The sequence below is a fragment of the Mytilus trossulus genome, chromosome 5 (genome assembly GCF_036588685.1).
Source record: "Mytilus trossulus isolate FHL-02 chromosome 5, PNRI_Mtr1.1.1.hap1, whole genome shotgun sequence".
Lineage (NCBI taxonomy): Eukaryota > Metazoa > Mollusca > Bivalvia > Mytilida > Mytilidae > Mytilus > Mytilus trossulus.
Genome location: NC_086377.1, coordinates 33,744,156 through 33,763,324, shown reverse-complemented (window position 1 = coordinate 33,763,324; position 19,169 = coordinate 33,744,156). Strand labels below are relative to the sequence as shown.

The following is a 19,169-nucleotide window of genomic DNA, read 5'->3' as shown; positions in this document are numbered from 1 at the left end:
TTGGCAATCATACCACATCTTCTTTTTTATATCGTTAACGAAAATAAATTCTTTTTGCATTCAGCAGTTATCTACCTCCTCAATGTTTTAGAGATTACGAAAATAGAATACATTTTAAAGTTAAATGTTGATATGATATTTGTTAAGAAATACATCGTTTAATTTTTACATACACAGATATGTGCGTATGTTAATCTTTTATTTTGTGTTTTGTGCATTTTTGTAACTTTTGTAACTCCTAAAATTAATATCATAAAATTATTTTTTAAAAGAAGCGTTGCAGTTGTCTCTCCCTTTCTGTAAAATCTTACACTATCGTTTATGTTGCAGCTGCCAATGCAGAAAAGCAGTACCATATGGGTGAGAGCACGTGACAAGCAGCTGTAGAACTTAACAATAAAGTGTATATTATAATTTTATTTCAATTTTAAATGTTAATGATTAACAATGATATTCATATTGTACCTTATAAAAATGTAAATATATATATTAAGAAGTAACCATGTTTTATTTCCGAAATACCGGACACGATTGTAGATAAGACTCACCAGCGGCTTTCGAATATACATATAGATGGTAAAAATCAAAAAGTTAATTCAAATGTTGGACAATTTTGTTTTGGTAAATAAGCGAGATTACAACATACGTTTGTCTTTCTTTCAGTAAACCTTATTTTTTTTTATATATTAGCCTCCTGGTAGGGTTTTGGATTATGTGATAATTGATCCATTTTTATAGTGATTTTGTGATTACCAGACCAAATATTGCTTGATTATTTTATTATTTGACAATCTATGATTTTTTTTTTATTATTTGATACTACAGAATCACCACTCCATATATGTGATTACTTGGACACCCAATGATGTGCCACAATTACATGTCTCCGTAAGGCATTTAAATTTATTCACAGCATATATTGAATACTAGTCAGTTGTAAAATGATGCAATCTAGACTGCTAAAATAAAAATAAATCTAATGTAGGACAATTTTATTTTTGTCAATAAGCGAGATTACAATACACATGTGTCTCTCTATCATCTTACCTTCTGTTAGACTCATGTGGAGTGGTTATTATGCATGTAAAAGCTAATACTCTAATCTGAGGGAGTTTTATAAAAACACAGCATGTATGTATAATCAACTATAACAATCAAGGAAACTTAGTTCATCGCTATTGGTATATACAAGTCACACAAACAACAACTTGACAAAATTATATGAATCATATGAATCCCGTTATTTGCTCGCTGTCGCTGCTTAATGTCCGTCTCTAGACTATGATATGTCATCTTCAGTACTTTAAATGTTACACGTGTTATCAAATACAGCATTGTGCTGTCCAACTGTTAGATCACACAAGAAGATGTGTTTATTGTAATGTTAATATTAAAGTTATTTGATTGTTCTGTCCTGGTGTGATATACATTAAGGCAAAATAAACCATATACAATTAGATAACTTACGGCCCCCAAAAACGTAGCAAATGCCGTACCGCACATAAAGATGCAATATGACAGTACAAAATTGTTAACACCAAAGAAGGGGATCGTGCAAGCCTGTACCGCTCACCTTGTTCTATTGTGTACTTTTTTTTTTTATTAAATGACACTCTTCAACATATGAAAATAACATTGATGACAAAGATCTCTGTGTTGTTGTTCTTTGTATACAGTATACTAACTCTATCGAAAAAACAACAACACAATAATAGTTTTTTATCATCGACACTGCATGTTACTCCTATGTTCTATTCAAGCCACAGTGGCAATGTTTTGTTACAAACATATACATATGTACACTGTACATACTACAATGTAGTTATCGTACGGTTTATTTAGCTGCAATAGATTCAGAGAAGATATGTTTATGTAACAAATATGATGAACAAATTATGTAAAGTTACCTTTAAAGGGCTAACACTCCTAAACGGATTATTTTTTTATCATTTGACATTTTTGTAGATTCTACTTTCTTAAACATTTATACTGTTTACAGTTGATCTTTATCTACAATAGTATTGAAGATACTGCATAAATATCCTTTAAATTGTCAGTTCAGGGCCAATATTCTAAAAATCAGTTCTCCAATTTGGCTGAAAATGTCAGTTCTGGTAGTTCTTGTCCTAATGCATAATGGTTATTGAGATATGAACCAAAAACAACATTTTACTTATATGTTATGTTTTTACAGATTCCTAATTTTGACAGTTACTCTCAGAATGATGGAGGGGCTCATATGTTTGTGAACGATAATGCCTTCTCTAACCTGTGAAAGTACTATAAGTGCACAGCAGGCATTTCTTTCAAACTATGAAAATTAATGGAACTTGAGAGCGGTGGTGTAGTGATTAGTGCATCGGACTACTAACACAAAGTTCCTGGTTCGATTCCCATTCCGGGATGAAAAGTTCAGTGACTTAATTTTCGACTCTCCCTTGACACCATTTGCGAGTATGGTCTTTAGGAAACGATGATTATCCGTCAAAAGGGGACGACAAATGGATGACCCATGTTAAAAGAGAGAGCCATATATTTTGCATGTAAAAGACACCCTTGTAGATTTCGAAAAAGAGTAGGCTAATGCCACTACAAGGCAGCACTCGCACCCGCAAAGTGGAAAGGGATAAATATAAGTTGCAAAAATTGTTTCTCAATCCACTATAAATAAATAATTTAAATTTATTTCACTTGGTGTATCGTAATTGATAAGTACTAGTCAAACATACAAACGGATAAAATTTGTGTTTATCATATGAACCCCGTTATTTCTTTTTTTCTGGTTTCTTAATATCGTCACTAGACTGCAGATTATGTCATCGTCGGTACGTTATATGCTACGAATACAGCATCGTACTCTCAGACAATTAGAGCACAACTGAAGATGTAAACATGTTAGTTTTAGTTTTAAAGTAATTTGATTTATTTGCCTAGATGTGAAATACATGAAGGCAAAATGAACCACATACACACAAATATCTTACGGCCCCAATAAATTGTTCCAAAAGACTGTACCGAACACACAGCTGCAAACTGACAGTATAACATTGTTAACAACAAATTAGGGGATTAGAAAGTGACGGACGATGTCGGACGCGAAGTGATGAGAAACGTTTATATGTTTTTTCTCTCGTTATATTGAATTGATTTCTGTTAAAAAAACAGCATTTTTCAAATATTTCAAATGGTTTTTATTTAATTGCACACTTGTTAAACATAAAACGGGTAACCAGTTTATCTTCAATAAAAAACCAAAAAAGTAAAACACATTTAATATTGACCACATCAAAATGAGGATGTGAAATGATTGGTGATGAGTAAAACTAAGAAGACATTTATATTAATTCCTATTGCACATTGAAGGTCAGTTTATACGTAGTAGTTTACAAATAAAAAGTACATGCACGGATCTCATAACATACTGTTGTATAAAATTCAAACAACAAATTAACACATTTTAAATACACATTGTATAAAAGCAGTAACAAAGAGGTTTAAAGCATATTAAACAAAATACTTCTAGTTGGCACATTTATTTGGAAGCCATGTCTATCGTTTTACCTTGCAACAACGAATTGTTTGAAAACGTTCTGTTGGGGAATACTCCATTGAAACAGTTGTGGTCAGTGGAGAATGTTGAATATCACAAGTTATTCAAAAGTCACAAAAATGTATGGACAGAACGTTATCGGACTCAGAAACAACTATATCTTGTAATTCGTTGAATTTTTAAAACATTTGCTTAGCAAGTATGTTTAGCAACATTGTTCAGGTTAGATTGTTTCAATTATTCATTTGGATTATGAAAGAAGGAATTAGTTATATGCAGATGTTGATTCATTTTATTATACTTACGTTACATTATAAATATACAATTTACAACACATTTTTTTTTAATTTTACACAGCTTGGTGTGTTTGTATTTTTTATTTTTTTTTCTGAAAAAAAGATGCACTCGATTAGTTATATTAAGAGGAACATGTCTATTGATTCGATTCTTCAAATTACGATGTATTTTTATTTTTATGGATGCGTAAAAGTAATTGGTTGAAGTCAGATATATGTAATGTTCATTCGTGTGTATATTTATGTTTGTATTGGAGAAGATGTTATTTATTAAGTTCCAATACGTGTGTCTAATCTAATTGTAATTTTTAAACAATAAAATATGGTTTGACATCAAACCACAAAACGCACATTATCGTTTTTCAATTTGTTACCATGCTTTTTTAAGTATACCAAAAGCCTTCAAAGACAAAAAAAAAACATGCAAATGTCGACTTAACATATATAAGTTTGTTTAGTAATCATATGGAGTAATTATTATAGGTGTTTTATCAGCCACAAGTTATGTTTTTAATGTCTTTACATATTTCATGTCATGATAATTATACCTTTAGCGGGAAAAACATACATTACAAAACAAAAACCAGATTGTGTTCACTTCATCGAATAGCTGATTGTCTTTTTTTTCTGTGACGATTTAATAAAAATTCGAAGCTAACAGTATTTGGTCAAGATCCGAGAAGGTTTTAGACAAGTTATTTGAAGCCAGTGTGCAACATTACTAAATTACGATTTGTATTGACATTATACAGCTCGTTAGGAACAACAGGTTTAATGCCCTTTGACCATTCTATTGCTTACCTCCCCCAAAAAATTGTAACGTTTATCTTATTCCTGTTGAAACTACCTTGTACCAATTCGTCCCGAGCAGCAAATTTGGCATTGGCAGTCGAAGATGAAAATTGCGGTTTCGAAGACTTCAATTTGACGGTAAAAAAAAATGTTTTCAATGATTGATTATTGGACCTTATGTTTTTCAAATTTTTCAGAATTTGATATCAATGATATCTTTATAATTCTATTCCGAGGACATATATTGAACGTCAGTTTGGAGATAATCTCCATTTGATATTCGAATTATACATCCGGGGTTATAACGGAAAGGCCGTGGATTTCCAGTCTGGTTGAATAGATGTTGCAAGTTGCTATTTTGTATCTCTGAATATTTGTAACAAATATTAAATCTGCAGTTTTGCAATCTTTAAAATGGCTGTATGTTAAAGTACCCACCAGCGTGCTGTAAAACAAAACTGTCTGATCACACATACAGATGTGACATATCTGATAATATAAAGATTGTTTTACCTGCTGTGAAAACATAAGGTTATATTAGCTGTAACATTTCTAACTGAGTTGATGTAACTGTTGCACCTGTTGTACAATGACCTTGATTATCAAGAACAGTCTCGTAATGTCAAAATTAAAACTCTAGTTAGAAGCTACGGCATGGCATAACCTGCTCATAATAGTTTTCACTCTTACTTCAAGATTTAAAAAAACATTCGTTATAACGTACTTTAAATTTAAAAGGTCAATGTTTATACTAGAAATAACTTCTATAACATAATCTTATAATTCAAATGTACATACATTTACACATCATATATCGAGCACTACACAATACCTATAAAAGCAAATTTGAATTATTGTTGAGTATTAGTATAAATTTTTATTGAACAAAAAGACTTCATTATATAAAAAAAACATGGTTTGCAATCATCTAAAACATCACTATATTTCGAGTTCCCCAAAAAATATGCAATGTTTGCAATAAGATTAAATGTTAATATGTATATGTTGAGTAATACTTCGTATGGTTTTTTAAAAGACATAGGTACATACATAAATATGTGCGTATGTCCGTTTTCTAGTTTGTGTTTCTTGTACGTTTTCCCCTCTGGAATCGTTCGCCTCTCTCTCAAATACAATACACATTACTCACTTTTTAAAAGTTGCATTGTTAATAACTCTAACTTCTACAAGTACTTAAACTGTCGTTTCTGGTGCACCTGTCAAAGGTATGGGTACTTGACTAGCAGCTGTAAACTTAATTAGTTGCTTTTTTATGATTTTTTGTTATTTTTAAATGTTAATGATCTACAATGATATTGATATTGTATCCAATAAAACATGTATAAATCATGTGAAAACTCATTGAGAAATTACCAGGCTCTATTTTGGGACAGACAGACGCGTATTGCTATATATATTTTCGATAGAGTAAAATGTGTATATGTTTAATGTTAAGTTAGTTTTATATATTGTATTTTTTACATTCGCCTTTTGTCTTTATCTTAAATATAAAATAATTATAAGATAACTTTGTAAAAGAAGCTTTGAAAATGCCTCTCTCCCTCTCTATTGTAAATACTAAAACGTTCGCTTCTTTTGCAGCTGCCAATCATAACAGTATGGGTAGGGGCTTTAAATGAGCAACTGTAGAATGAAATCATGTTAATGATAAAGTTTTGTTATGATTTGATTTACTTTTAAATGGTAATAATTTACAATGATATTCATATTGTATCTTATTAATCAAGTAAAAACTCATTCAGAAATTTCTGTTCAATTAGAAAACTACACATTCACGACTAAACAGCATTTGTCACATACATGACATACATCTTCTCCTTGGAAAAAAAATTAACAAGGCAAAAAACATACTATTTTTTGGGGAAAAAAAGTGTTTTTAATAGACACATACTATGTAGTGCTTGTGCGGCCTTACTAAATTGCGATTTGTTTTCACATTATACCCATGTGTACACAAAGAGGTTTATGTTATTTGACCATTATGTAGTCCCCCCAAAAAATGTTTTTTTTAACAAAACAAACAAACGTTTACTTATATTTTATTATAGTTAAAGCAACCTTGTACCAATTCGTCCCGATCATCAAATTTGTCAACGACAGTCATATTTGAATCATTCCGGTTTCGACGACTACAATTTATTGGCTTAAATTTCCTTTTTAACTATTTATCAATGTGACCTCTAATGTTATTCCAATTTAGAAAATCTTACCCTTCCGGAGCACCTACTTTCATTCCCTGTTTTAAGTGGAGTTCGTGATGTTTCTTAATTATTATTTATAACTGTTGATGTAAATGTCCGTTGGTTTTATTGAGTCTTTGTTTACTCCTTGGTTTTGATTGTTATTGTCTTCGAATTTGATTCCAATGATATCATCGAAATTCGATTCCGGGGAAATAGATAGGGATTGCAATTTGGATAAAATATTAATTTGATATTCGAATTATACATAAGGGGTTATAACGGAGAGACCATGGATTTCCAGTCTGGTAGAATACATGTTGCGATTTGCTCTTTTGTATCTCTGAATGTTTGTAACAAATATCAAATCTGCATATTTAATATCTTCAAAATGGTTGTATGCTACGGAACATAGTAATATGCTGTAAAACAAAACTGTCTGATCACACATACAGATACGATAGATCTGATAATATAAAGATTGTTTTACCTGCTGTGACAAGATAAGGTTATATTGGATGTAATTGTTCTAACGCAGCTAATTTAACTATTGCACCTGCCAATTATTACACTTATAAGGGTTGAATAATGACCTTGACTACCAACGAAGGTCTTGTACAATAGATATTAAAACACTGGTGAGGGTATGATTCCTTACACAACCTGCCTTTAATAGTTCCAATCTGGTTTCAAAATTTGAAATATTACATTATAACGTACATTTGTACTTCAAGTTTAAAAGAACAATGTTTATATTATATTTTCGAACCACAGCATAATTCTATAAATACAAATGTACATAAATTAAAGAACCATTTTTCAGCACTCCAAATAATTCATGAGAGCAAAATTTAATTAAAATTCAAAATAACTATACAATCACGTGTTTTGCACAAAATGGCATCATTAACTTTACTAAAACTGTGTTTGCAATCATCTAAATATCTCACTATATTTCGAGTTATCTATCTGCAATATTTGAAATATAATTAAATGTTAATAGGTTATATGTAAGGACATACATTGTAAGATTGTAAAAGTTATAAGTTCATAAATAAATATGTGCGTATGTTAGTTTTCTATTTTGTATTTCTTGCACTTTTGTCTCTTTCGAGTAGTACACATCTCTCTCAAATACAATACACATCAACTCGTTTTGTAATAGTAGGATTGGATATGGCTCTCCTTCTTTTATAAGTACTTTAACTTCTAATCACTTCTACTGAACCTTTTATAGATAAGATCATGTACCAAGCAGCTGTAGAATTCAATTAGATAGTTTTTATGTGGGTTTTTTTGGTACTTTTTAATGTTAACGATCTACAATGATATTGATATTGTATCTTATAACACATGTTAAAATACTAAATTACCAGGCTTTATTTTTGGAAGATCAGACGAGCATTTCTATGATGAGTTTTTTCTCGTCTACCTAAGACTCACCACTGTCGCTTGAATACATATACTTTGGATTAAAAGGTAATTTCATATGTCGGATACTTTCAAATTTGAAATTAAGCAATTATAATACCCGTCTCTTTCTATTTTGATTACCCTTATTTTTTTCAAACATGAGCCTTCTTAAAAGGTTTTCATTAATGTGATTACTGGTCAATTTGATAATGGAGGACAGTATTATTATTTTTTATTATTATGATATAAAAAAACAATATTATATAAGGAAAATATTATGGTTTTGTGATAACATCTAGCCCCAATGAGGTTCCTCAGTTATATGTCACTGTAAGGCTTTTAACATAATGCACAACACATAATAAATGATAGTCAGTTGTGAAAAGTAAAATCACAAAAATACTGAACTCAGAGGAAAATCAATTTTGAAAGTCCATAATCACATGGCAAAATCAAAAAACAAAACGCATCAAAAACGAATGGACAAGAACTGTCATATTCCTGACTTGGTACAGGCATTTTCAAATGTAGAAAATGGTGGATTAAACCTGGTTCTATAGCGCTAACCCTCTCACTTTAATAACAGTCTCATCAAATTCCGTTACATTTGCATGATGCGTTAAATAAACAGTCACAATCAATAAAATAGTCAAAATATGGGAACATCAGTCATCATCGTATAACAATTTAACAGGACACAACAACATCTACTATCTACGAACACATGGATTGATTTGAGTGTCTGACGTCAGAAAAATTATATACGTCACATAAATTTGTCGTTCAATGTGCATACAATAGTTATGAAATACTCAAACATAACAAAATGTGAAATCTTAATGAACGAGACACACAACAGCGGGATGTACAACAACAGAATTGTTAAAAACAATAAAATGCGATTATGTCAAAAGTAATTAGATGTTTTGCCTTGGTGTAAAAAATGACGGTAGTACATTTTTAAATACTTTTGCTCCTATGACACAGACAAGGGACTGTATTTTTTTTATTCTGAAACTAACACAGTACCTTTTATGACTATTATTGTCATCTTTATATACGTTATTGTTTCCTCTTTGCAATTGATGTTTACGTTGTCAGGTTGTGTCAATCCGACATAAATCAGCAATATCCCAACATTGCTCCAACATACAGTTTTCCTTTTTTAAAGGAATAAACGTAATATAGCAGGTAGGTGTTCAAGAATATTTTATACTCCATGGAATTTCCAATGTCGTTTTTAATATTTTAATTATGAGTGCTAGGAGCATCCAAGTTGTTTGTGGGGTTCGTACTATTCAGTCTTTACTTTTCTATGTTGTGTTTTTTTAACTATTGTTTTTCTGTTTGTCTTTTTCTTTTTTTACCATGGCGTTGTCAGTATCTTTACGACTTATGATTGAATGTCCGTCTGGTGTTAATCCTCTCTCTTTCTCTTTAAATTGTCGATTTCTTATTAATCTTCCGAAAATTTTTATATTTTTTTTTGTATTTGTTTTGTTCATCTAGTGATTTTTAGCCTTCACAATAAAAAACATGCATTTGTTTTTAAACCTTGATAGATTGCTGTTGGTCATCATTCACACTTGCTGTTTTTGTCTACTCTGGATTACTCTGACACTGGGTCTCATTTTGTAGGTTCTTACCCGGTTTTAAGGAAGTAGACATAGGTGAAGGGAAATAACTCTTAAAATCATCAGTACGTTTGTGTCAACCATTTTTATAAATATATTATAAGCTTCTAGGTTACATAGATTATTTTCAATCTGTTTCAGGTAAATGCTTAAAATACATTGATGAAACGTGACTTTTACAAACACATAACTGATTTAAAGAGTTATCTTCCTGAACCAAGGTCTTCCACCTTAATTGAGGTTTTGTTCTCTTCTTTTATGAGTGTTTTATTTTATTGTTGTTTTGTTGTGGTTTTTTTTTTTTTTGTTGAATGGTGGATTTACAATTCTAACATATGACTTTCTCTCCATTACACACTCACAAATCGTTTAAGTTCATTAACACAAAAATAAGATTGATTTTCGTCTCGCTGAACATTTTCACAATTGTGTGCCGTCTCTGTTAATCTGTTCAAACATTGTGACATCTGTTTTAAAATAAGTTTCTTAAATGCTGACTTTGCCATTATATTGTTTATCTAATCTACTGACAGATCATGTAATTGTCCTTACTGAACCGATAAACGGGTTTTGACAGAGTGTTTCATGATGTCGATATTTCTCTCGCATTAGCATGGATGAGTTTGGTATGATCGAAGCATACACAGACACTCGAGATCAAAGAGAGACTGGTACAATTGTCTTTTTCTGTTTTAAATTGTAGGTCGTGAAAAAGATATGAAAATCCTAACATATGAAAGGTCATGCTAGCAATTATTTAGAGAATATTATATTTGATGGTTAGACATCCAAACCTAGCTCATTATAAATAAAACTTTACTCTCAGATACCTGGCATTAAGATTTCGATAGTAGCAATGTGTTGCAGCGGGTTTTATAATTTTGTTAATAAATATATATTGGGTAACTTGCATATCGCTTTTCCCCCTAATTTTCAGGCACATTGTTTCCAGTATATCCCCTGAATAAACTCCTACATTTCATTGCATTAAAGCATTTCTTAGTCATACATATGTATCTCAGGTATTTCAAAGCACCATTATTTTTTTTTATTTGGGGTTTTCTATAGAATATTTTGGAAACATGAAGTTACATGGTTACTGAAGTTTGTACGGAGGTAAAACAAAAGGTTAATATTTAATTGGTTAACTTCGAGTGATCGTTATTTTTGTTTAGCACATGCAATGAAATTTTATGTGAACATTTATCTATAGTTATGAACCGGATAAACCTTACTAATACCAAATATTTCTTTATTTGAAAGACAGATTAGTTATGCACATTTGTTTTAAGTCAAAATACAACGAAGACCTATAGTTGAAAATCGATGGTGTTATTACTATCATTTGGTTTTACTATGTATGTCTACTGTTACTTTATATTTTGAGATGATCCCTTGTTTTCTTTGTATATATCTAGTTTCCGATACTACACATTTTAATTCCTTTTATAGTTTGTACACAAAAGTCCTTTAACAATATCAACACAGTGATAAATGACACATACTTTGGGTTAATCTGATCTTGATCTAAGTAATGAAGCGTTGCGAGGAATGCGATAGACGATTGATTTACAATACTGAAAAAGTGCGTAAATATACACTAGGTGTGTTTACTTGGAATTGGTATTCGTTAGCAGAACTGTTGATATTAATAGAGCAGAACTTTATCAGACACATTTCATTGTACATATTTATAAAAAAAAATATTCCATCAATTTTATTATTCTTTCAAACGTATTCTTTTATTTCCTTTTAACTATAATTGTTATAGTTGACACGTTTGGCATAAGTCACTTTAGTGAACATATACATGTATTAGTCTTACATTGATGTCGCATTATGTTTGTAATCAGATCTTTCCCGATGAAGCTGACGATTTACGTATATGATTTTGTCTTTAATATTCCGTGGGTTTAGTTTAAACATATTTATTTATGGTGGATTGGAAAACAAGTTTTGCAACTTAGATTAATCCCTTTCCAATTTGCGAGTGCTGCCATGTAGCGTCATTAGTCTGCTCTTTTTCGAAATCTACAAGAGTGTCTTCAACGTTCAAGAGACATGGCTCTCTCCTAACACGGGCTAGCCATTTGTCGTCCCAATTCGACTGTCTATCATCGTTTCCGCAAGACCATACTCTCAAATGGTGTGAAGGAAGAGCAGACAATTCAGTCCCTGAAATTTTCATCCCGGAACGGGAATAGAACCAGGAACCTTGTGTCAGTAGTCCGATACCCTAACCACTACACCACAGCTCTCTAGATGTATCTGTTGGTTTGTGGTAATAGCTGTGATCTCTTTGTTGATATAGATAAAGTCGATTAGAGATGTTTTGGCTATCTCTGCCAAGTTTGGGCTCACAAGGAAGCTATTTAACCCAAAGTTCCAGGTGGTGAAGTTGAAACCATCCATTCGGAAGTTTTAAGGACAACAAGATGGTTGACCGTTATAAATTATCTGTTTCTCTAACGATAGCGGATATGCAGTTTTTAGTTTTTTATTTTGTGTTTTTAATATTATTTGTCTGTTTGTCTTTTTCTATTTTAAGTCCTGATGTTGTCAGTACATTTACAACTTATGAGTTTAAACGTAACTCAAAATTCTTTCGGCTCCCTTTTTGTTTTAATATGTACAGTGGAGTGCTGTCAATTTCAAAGCCAAAACTGGCATATGTGTACCAAGGGTATAAACATTTTAAAAGTCATCAGGAGCTAAACCGAATCGATTTTTTGTTGTTTTTTGTACCACATCATAAAGTTATAACCAATAGTGTAATAAATATAATTTGTAATGAAAAAAAACAAATATTTAATTTTTCGCTGAAATTTTTGACCAGCGAGCCTCCTTAAGTAACAAAATATATTGCATATTTCTCTTCTTCTTAAAGTATCAAATTAAAAATAGCAATAGATAAAATATCAAACTCAGTCACTTGTATATTGTCATTGTTACTGTTTATACTTTAATATACAATTACCATCTGATTAAATCAGCTGCATCGGTGAATATAAAATTTAACTCTAGTTTGTGGTGTGTTTGTAGGATAACAAGTCATTTATATTTAATAGCGTATGAATGATTATTTTGGATTTGAACGGTTTGTCTTTCTTCATATAATTTTAAAAATGTGTTCCAAGTACATTTGGTTTATGTTTGTTCCACTGATAATGCATTACATTACAATTACTTTACCAAATTAAAGCATTGAATTACATATTACATTTTATCACATTGTTAAAATTTATTACAAAAAAAGATATATACAACATTTCATATTTAAACAGTTGATAACAGTTTAAAAAAAAACTATTATAGATGTATGTGCAATGTCCAATTAAACCAATTTTCAACTGTTACAAGACTGCTACTAGCTTCTAAAAGGTAATCATATATGTGTTGGCGTATATACTTGGCCTGAGTCTGTATCAATTTAAATGATAAATGTTTTCTGTTTGGCATTTAAAATTTCGGGTCACGTTTTTTCTATAAAATTACTTTCATCTGATGAAAATTAAGAAAATCACTTCTAGTAATATGCTTAAAAGTGAATATATAGCTTTACTTTGATTTGTTTTAGTTTATTTATATTTCTCAATATCGGATTGTTTTTACAAAATTTGCTGAGGTTGATTAATCTTCTGAACCAGTATTTTTATATCTTGCAGTGTACTCCTCATTAGTCGATGACTGCTTGTGGGTGGTCATTGCTGTCCTCTTTTTCCAAATTATATAACCAAATAGTAGCAGCACTAAAGCGGCAAAAAACACCACAAAACCAATTAGAATAGACGTGGAACCTTAAATAAAAATACAATATTATCAAAAAATAAATAGCTGCAAAAGTCACATTTTATTTCATCATTTTACTCTGTTTCTTTTTGAAATATAATTTTCAATTATGTGTTTATAGGAACAATCCATAAATGATAAATAAATTTTGATATTTCACGAATTCTGATTTACGAATTGTCAAAAAAGACGGTGATTGTTCGGTTAAACTAAATGGACCTTCTCATTTTGTTAACAACATATCTAGAGTTATTTTAGCAGGAAATGCCTATCTATCTTAAGCAACTTAGAGCACCCCACGTATTGTATTGGCTTCGTTTTACTTAGTCATTACAATGTAGCTTAATTCATGACAGTATGTGCCTGTGATGATTTCTTTTCGTCTTTTTACTTTTTTTCCATGGTGATGTCAGTTTTTCATCGTATACAGATTTTAGATGCTCCTTTACACATTTTCTTCTTGATACTATCTAATGATCATTAACAAGTTTCTGTCCAAGTTTAGTAGAACTCCAGGGTAGTTTGACATGTTTAAGAAAGGTATAAAAGTTTGAACACTTTAACCACATAGTGAATGTAATCTTCCTGGCAGAAAAACTTAGTCCATTTATAAGTAAAACACGAAAAAACGGGATTATTTTTCACAACATTTTTTTCCGGATACTATCATATGATCACAAACAAGCTTCTGTCCAAGTTTGGTTCAAATCCAGGATGTTTTAAGAAAATTATTAAATTTTAAAAACTTAAATCATAGTGAATATTTGTGGACGCCCCAGACGACGACGACAACGCCGACAACGGAATGTAGGATTGCTATGTCTTGCTTTTTCGACATAATTCGAAGGCTCGACAAAATTGGTGGCCTTAATTGTTTGACATACATTTCATTTATACAATGTTATAGTTATTAACTTTGTTAAATCATGTAATTAGAATTATGATCATAAAATTCAATTGTTAAATAACTACGAATGTAATGGCAGTATGTTTCTCAGATTAACTGAACCTTGAAGTTACGTACTTATTATAATTATGAGATAGTATAGGTCGGTTAAAGCTTGTTTCAAATGACCCAAATTATCTTCCCAGCAATTTTAACGCAAGAAAATACTATCTTACCTGTAGAACTTGCTTGAGGAAACGAAGTTGCGCTGAGTTCACCTGACATTTTCGTCAGATAGCTGTGACATGTTGGTAATCCATTTGGTATTTGTATATGCTCAAACGATTCATTTAGCATTAACGCCATACCTTCTACCATATGTTTATCAATGTGACAGTGCATGAACCACACGCCTGGGTTTCTTGCTTCTATTCTTATTATCACATATCCCCCGTATGGTACCACTATCGTATCTTTGCGCAAAGGGTCAACTGTATTAATTCCAGGAATTTTATTGTAATCATTCCACGACGAGTTTCGCCATCGTGCATTATTACAACTGCTATTCATATTTGGAAGTGTATTGCTGCATTTAATATCTTCTGTAAAAGTAAAGTGTCCATCAATGTTTACCTCAGGAAATTCCATTTTTAGAACTTCGTAGGTATGGCCATGCATGTGAATAGGGTGCGAAATTGCAGCTCCCGTGCCGAGATTTAGTAAAACCATAATAATTGTAGTTCCGGATTTCAAATTGAGTGCATGGCTACAGTGACAAATTTCTTCGTCGGTGCATCCATTACAGTTGGTATCTACCTCAGACGGTTGTGTAAGAGCAGATACAGTTGGCCATCGAAAAATTCGGCCATTTATTGATGAACGATCTTTTGGGAAACCGAAGTTCAAAAAATGTAATGCATTTTCGCTTGATTTTGGTATATTCTGTAAAACAAATTTTCCATTATCTACGTTTCGCCTATCTTTCAAGTCATTAACAGGAACGCAAATTATGTTTTCCTCGAAAGGAAACGTTTTAAACGGACAATTCAGGACTCGAATTTTAATATTTTGTTCGTAAACCTTTGAGTGTGGATTAATATTGTTGGAAACACTAAGAAACCCAAGTCCAATAGGCGATTCAATTGTTAGATTAGGTGATGAAAGGATGCTGGCAGTAATGTTATATATCCCTTCCTTTGCATAATCAAGATCGAGTTCAAAATCATAACGTTCAGCGGGATATATGATGATTTTATCAACGACAGTAGGAACAACCTCAAAACCATCAGTTTCTGTTACATTTAACTTTAAACCAGGTATAGAAAACAAGAGTACGTGCATTGAACCTACCCCTATAAGTCTAAGCAAACATCGATTGCCTTTTGTAACATGAAATATTTCTAAAGGTGCAAGGTTATTTTTAAGCTCTCCTCTTCCATTGATCAAAATAGAATTTGGGGATTTTACCTCATTTTTCACATTTGCATACAATAGGTCCATTGCGTTATATAGATGATTCCATTCTTGTATCTGTACAATATGTTGGAATTCGAATGGTACTGGGTCCCTTTTTCTAAGAACGATAAATGCACCGTACATGCCCATATCTCGTTGATTACCTACATGTGAGTGATACCAGTAGGAACCCCCAAATGTCGGTTGGAAAGTGTAATTAAAAGTCTGTCCTGGAAGTATTGGACATTGAGAAACAAATGCCACGCCATCCATTGCTGGCCATCCGAGTTGGTCAATACCGTGCCAGTGAATAGTCACAGCTTCATTAATCATCTGGTTTGTGACGAGAATCGTTATTTTCTGGTTCTGATAAATGAAAATAGACGGTCCTGGCATGGATCCATTTGCAGTAATCAAATGTCTTGTATGATTCCAACCGTCAGCAGTTATTATATCGTCTATAGGGACTGGGCCATTTATTGCTGGATTAGTGGAATACAGTTCCCGATCCTTTACGTAAACTTGACGGATTTCTTTTTCACCAATCATAGTAAAGGCAGATTGTATAACAAGTGATGTGAAACAGTGGACTGCATTCTCATCGCAATGAAAGCAAACAACGGTACCAATCAATGCATAAACAACACAGATAACAAAACTAACCACCTGAAAATGTTCAGAAAATATATATTTTAGATGTATGTAAATCACCAAAGCGTAATTGATTCTCGAAGTTTAAATTTACATTTGTTGATATATTATGATATTTAACCATGGTGTTTTAAATGATTGTGGGTATGAAAAGTAAAATCAAAAAAATACTGAACGAATGTACCCTTTCATAACTTCTAATGTACTAGTACCCTTTCATAACTTCACCGTTAATTTAGATACACACTAATGATTGGTATTATTATTATTATACTTATGATACACTGTGTTGAACTTAGACGAACTTTGTGTATCGCTTTTTCAAATCTCGTACATCGATTAGAAAGATACTTCATAAACGCCACAATAAAATGAACAAATTTATCATAGGTCTGAATAGTAAATCAACTGCACCAAGAGCAGAAGCAAAACAAAGATACGACATAAAACAACCCTTGCTTAAGATTCTTTGCCTGTGACAGACACGATGATATGTGCCGTGTTAAACCTTCCACTAACAAACTTAAACAAACCATTATTGATTATAATTCCGTATAAAAAAGGCAAATTTATTCGGTAATAACTGTCCTTTCCTGGATTTAGATATTTCGGTTTTAAATGGGAAACTCCACACTAAAATTTACGACAAAAGAGACGATTTTTCGTTCCTTACTGTTAATTTTCCAATTTTTAGATGGTGATGTTTCTTTGGGACCATCTTACGGTGTTTATATTTCACAACTTGTTCGCTTTGCCCGTGTCTGTTGTGACTTTTTTTTATTTAAACGAACGCAATTTATTTATTACTGGTAAATTATTAAACCAGAAATATCGTTACCATAAATTACTAAAAACCTTTACTAAACATTTCCTTAGATATAAAGGTGTGGTATTGAAGTTTGGTTGTATCTGTAAAAAACTTATTTCAAACGGGATAGCACATCCCCATTTTTACGGAAATGTTGTAAACCGTGCCCGGATATTTAGAAATGATCCATGTAAACTTGGCGCTCCTTTAAATAAACTTATTCTAAAAGGTTACCTATACAACGCTGTACTAAGATTATAGAATATTGTATTTATTGGTATAAATATTGAATTTGTTATCAGTAAATAAAAAACTAACTAAATATTACTAGTATGTTATATACATATACATATTCATGGATCTACAATCTGTCGATACCTGTAACTTGGCATTGTACAAGGTCATATCGCTGGCTGTTTATGACGTCTTCACACTAAATCAATTGGATGTTGGATGTTGGATGTGTATGGATTGATTGTTTAGTCTTAGATGCATGATTCTTTTTTATTAGTTGTAAGTGGCTTTGAACTAGCTGTCAGATAACTTCGTGTACTCTCAGATCTATTCATTATGTCTTTTTGTGTCGGGATGTATAAGTACCCGGCCACGTTCACTTCTACTTTTGTCCATCTGATGAGTTAAGTCTTTTTCAACTGATTGTTATTGTTCGTTCTTATGTTGTACTGTTATACCACTGTCCCAGGTTAGGGGGGTTGGGATCCCGCTAACATGCTAAACCCCGCTACATTATTAATGTATGTGCCTGTCCCAAGTAAGGAGCCTGTAAATTCGATGGTTGTCGTTTGTTAATGTGTCACATATTTGTTTTTCGTAATTTTTTTTACATAAATAAGGCCGTTAGTTTTCTCGTTTGAATTGTTTTACACTGTCTTATTGGGGTCTTTTACATCTGACTATGCGGTATGGGCTATGTTCATTGTTAAAGGCCGTACGGTGACCTATAGTTGTTAATGTCTGTGTCATTTTGATTTTTTGTGGATAATTGTCTCATTGGCAATCATACCCCATCTTCTTTTTTTATATTACGCTCTACAAGGTATAATAGAAAACAAAAGACACACTACAAAGTCAAAATTTTATTTTAGGTGGAAAGGTGATGTGTCTATTTAATGTCTACTGGTGCCTTTTGCACAATGTGTTCCTTCTTAGAATAGGAATATCATCGATAATATTAAACAGGAGACCTATCTCGTTATACAGAATGGATCCATTGTGTCGAAAGTCTATCTAATTATTGTGATTGACTGATTTAGCATTCTAGTTTGACCAATGTCAATGGAAATTAGCCTTGTTTATAACTTTTGATAACTATTGCCATTTGATAAGGGAGTTTTTGTTTTTACATTCTTTGGAGCTCAGTACTTTTGTTAGTTTACTTTATGCATAACCATCATTTTATAATTTACAATTTATAATTGTTATATGTATTCTTTGTTATTCCAGAATTTGTCGTTAAAAGTATTTGTATTCAGTTTATTAAATTTATACATTAGAATATTGATAATCCACAATTTTATTCAAGACATTAACAGAATAGTTTAAGAACAAAATTATGAATGTTAAAAGACTGACCTTTAAAAATTCCATTGCCGGATGCTAGCAGTGTCGGATGCTTTTTGTGATTGATAGACATAACATTCCAACATGGGGAAATATATATACTACATTATTAT

General features: G+C 31.6%; 1 protein-coding gene across 1 annotated transcript; it reads right to left on the bottom strand.

Moving 5' to 3' along the window:
• Window positions 1-13,050: 13,050 nt before the first annotated feature.
• Window positions 13,051-19,169, bottom strand: LOC134719600 (uncharacterized). The gene is made up of 3 exons (XM_063582590.1): window positions 19,069-19,169; window positions 14,798-16,682; window positions 13,051-13,683 (listed from the first exon to the last, which is right to left on the bottom strand). The coding sequence occupies exons 1-3, from the start codon at window positions 19,081-19,083 to the stop codon at window positions 13,517-13,519; spliced, it is 2,067 nt and encodes a 688-aa protein (XP_063438660.1). The 5' UTR covers window positions 19,084-19,169; the 3' UTR covers window positions 13,051-13,516.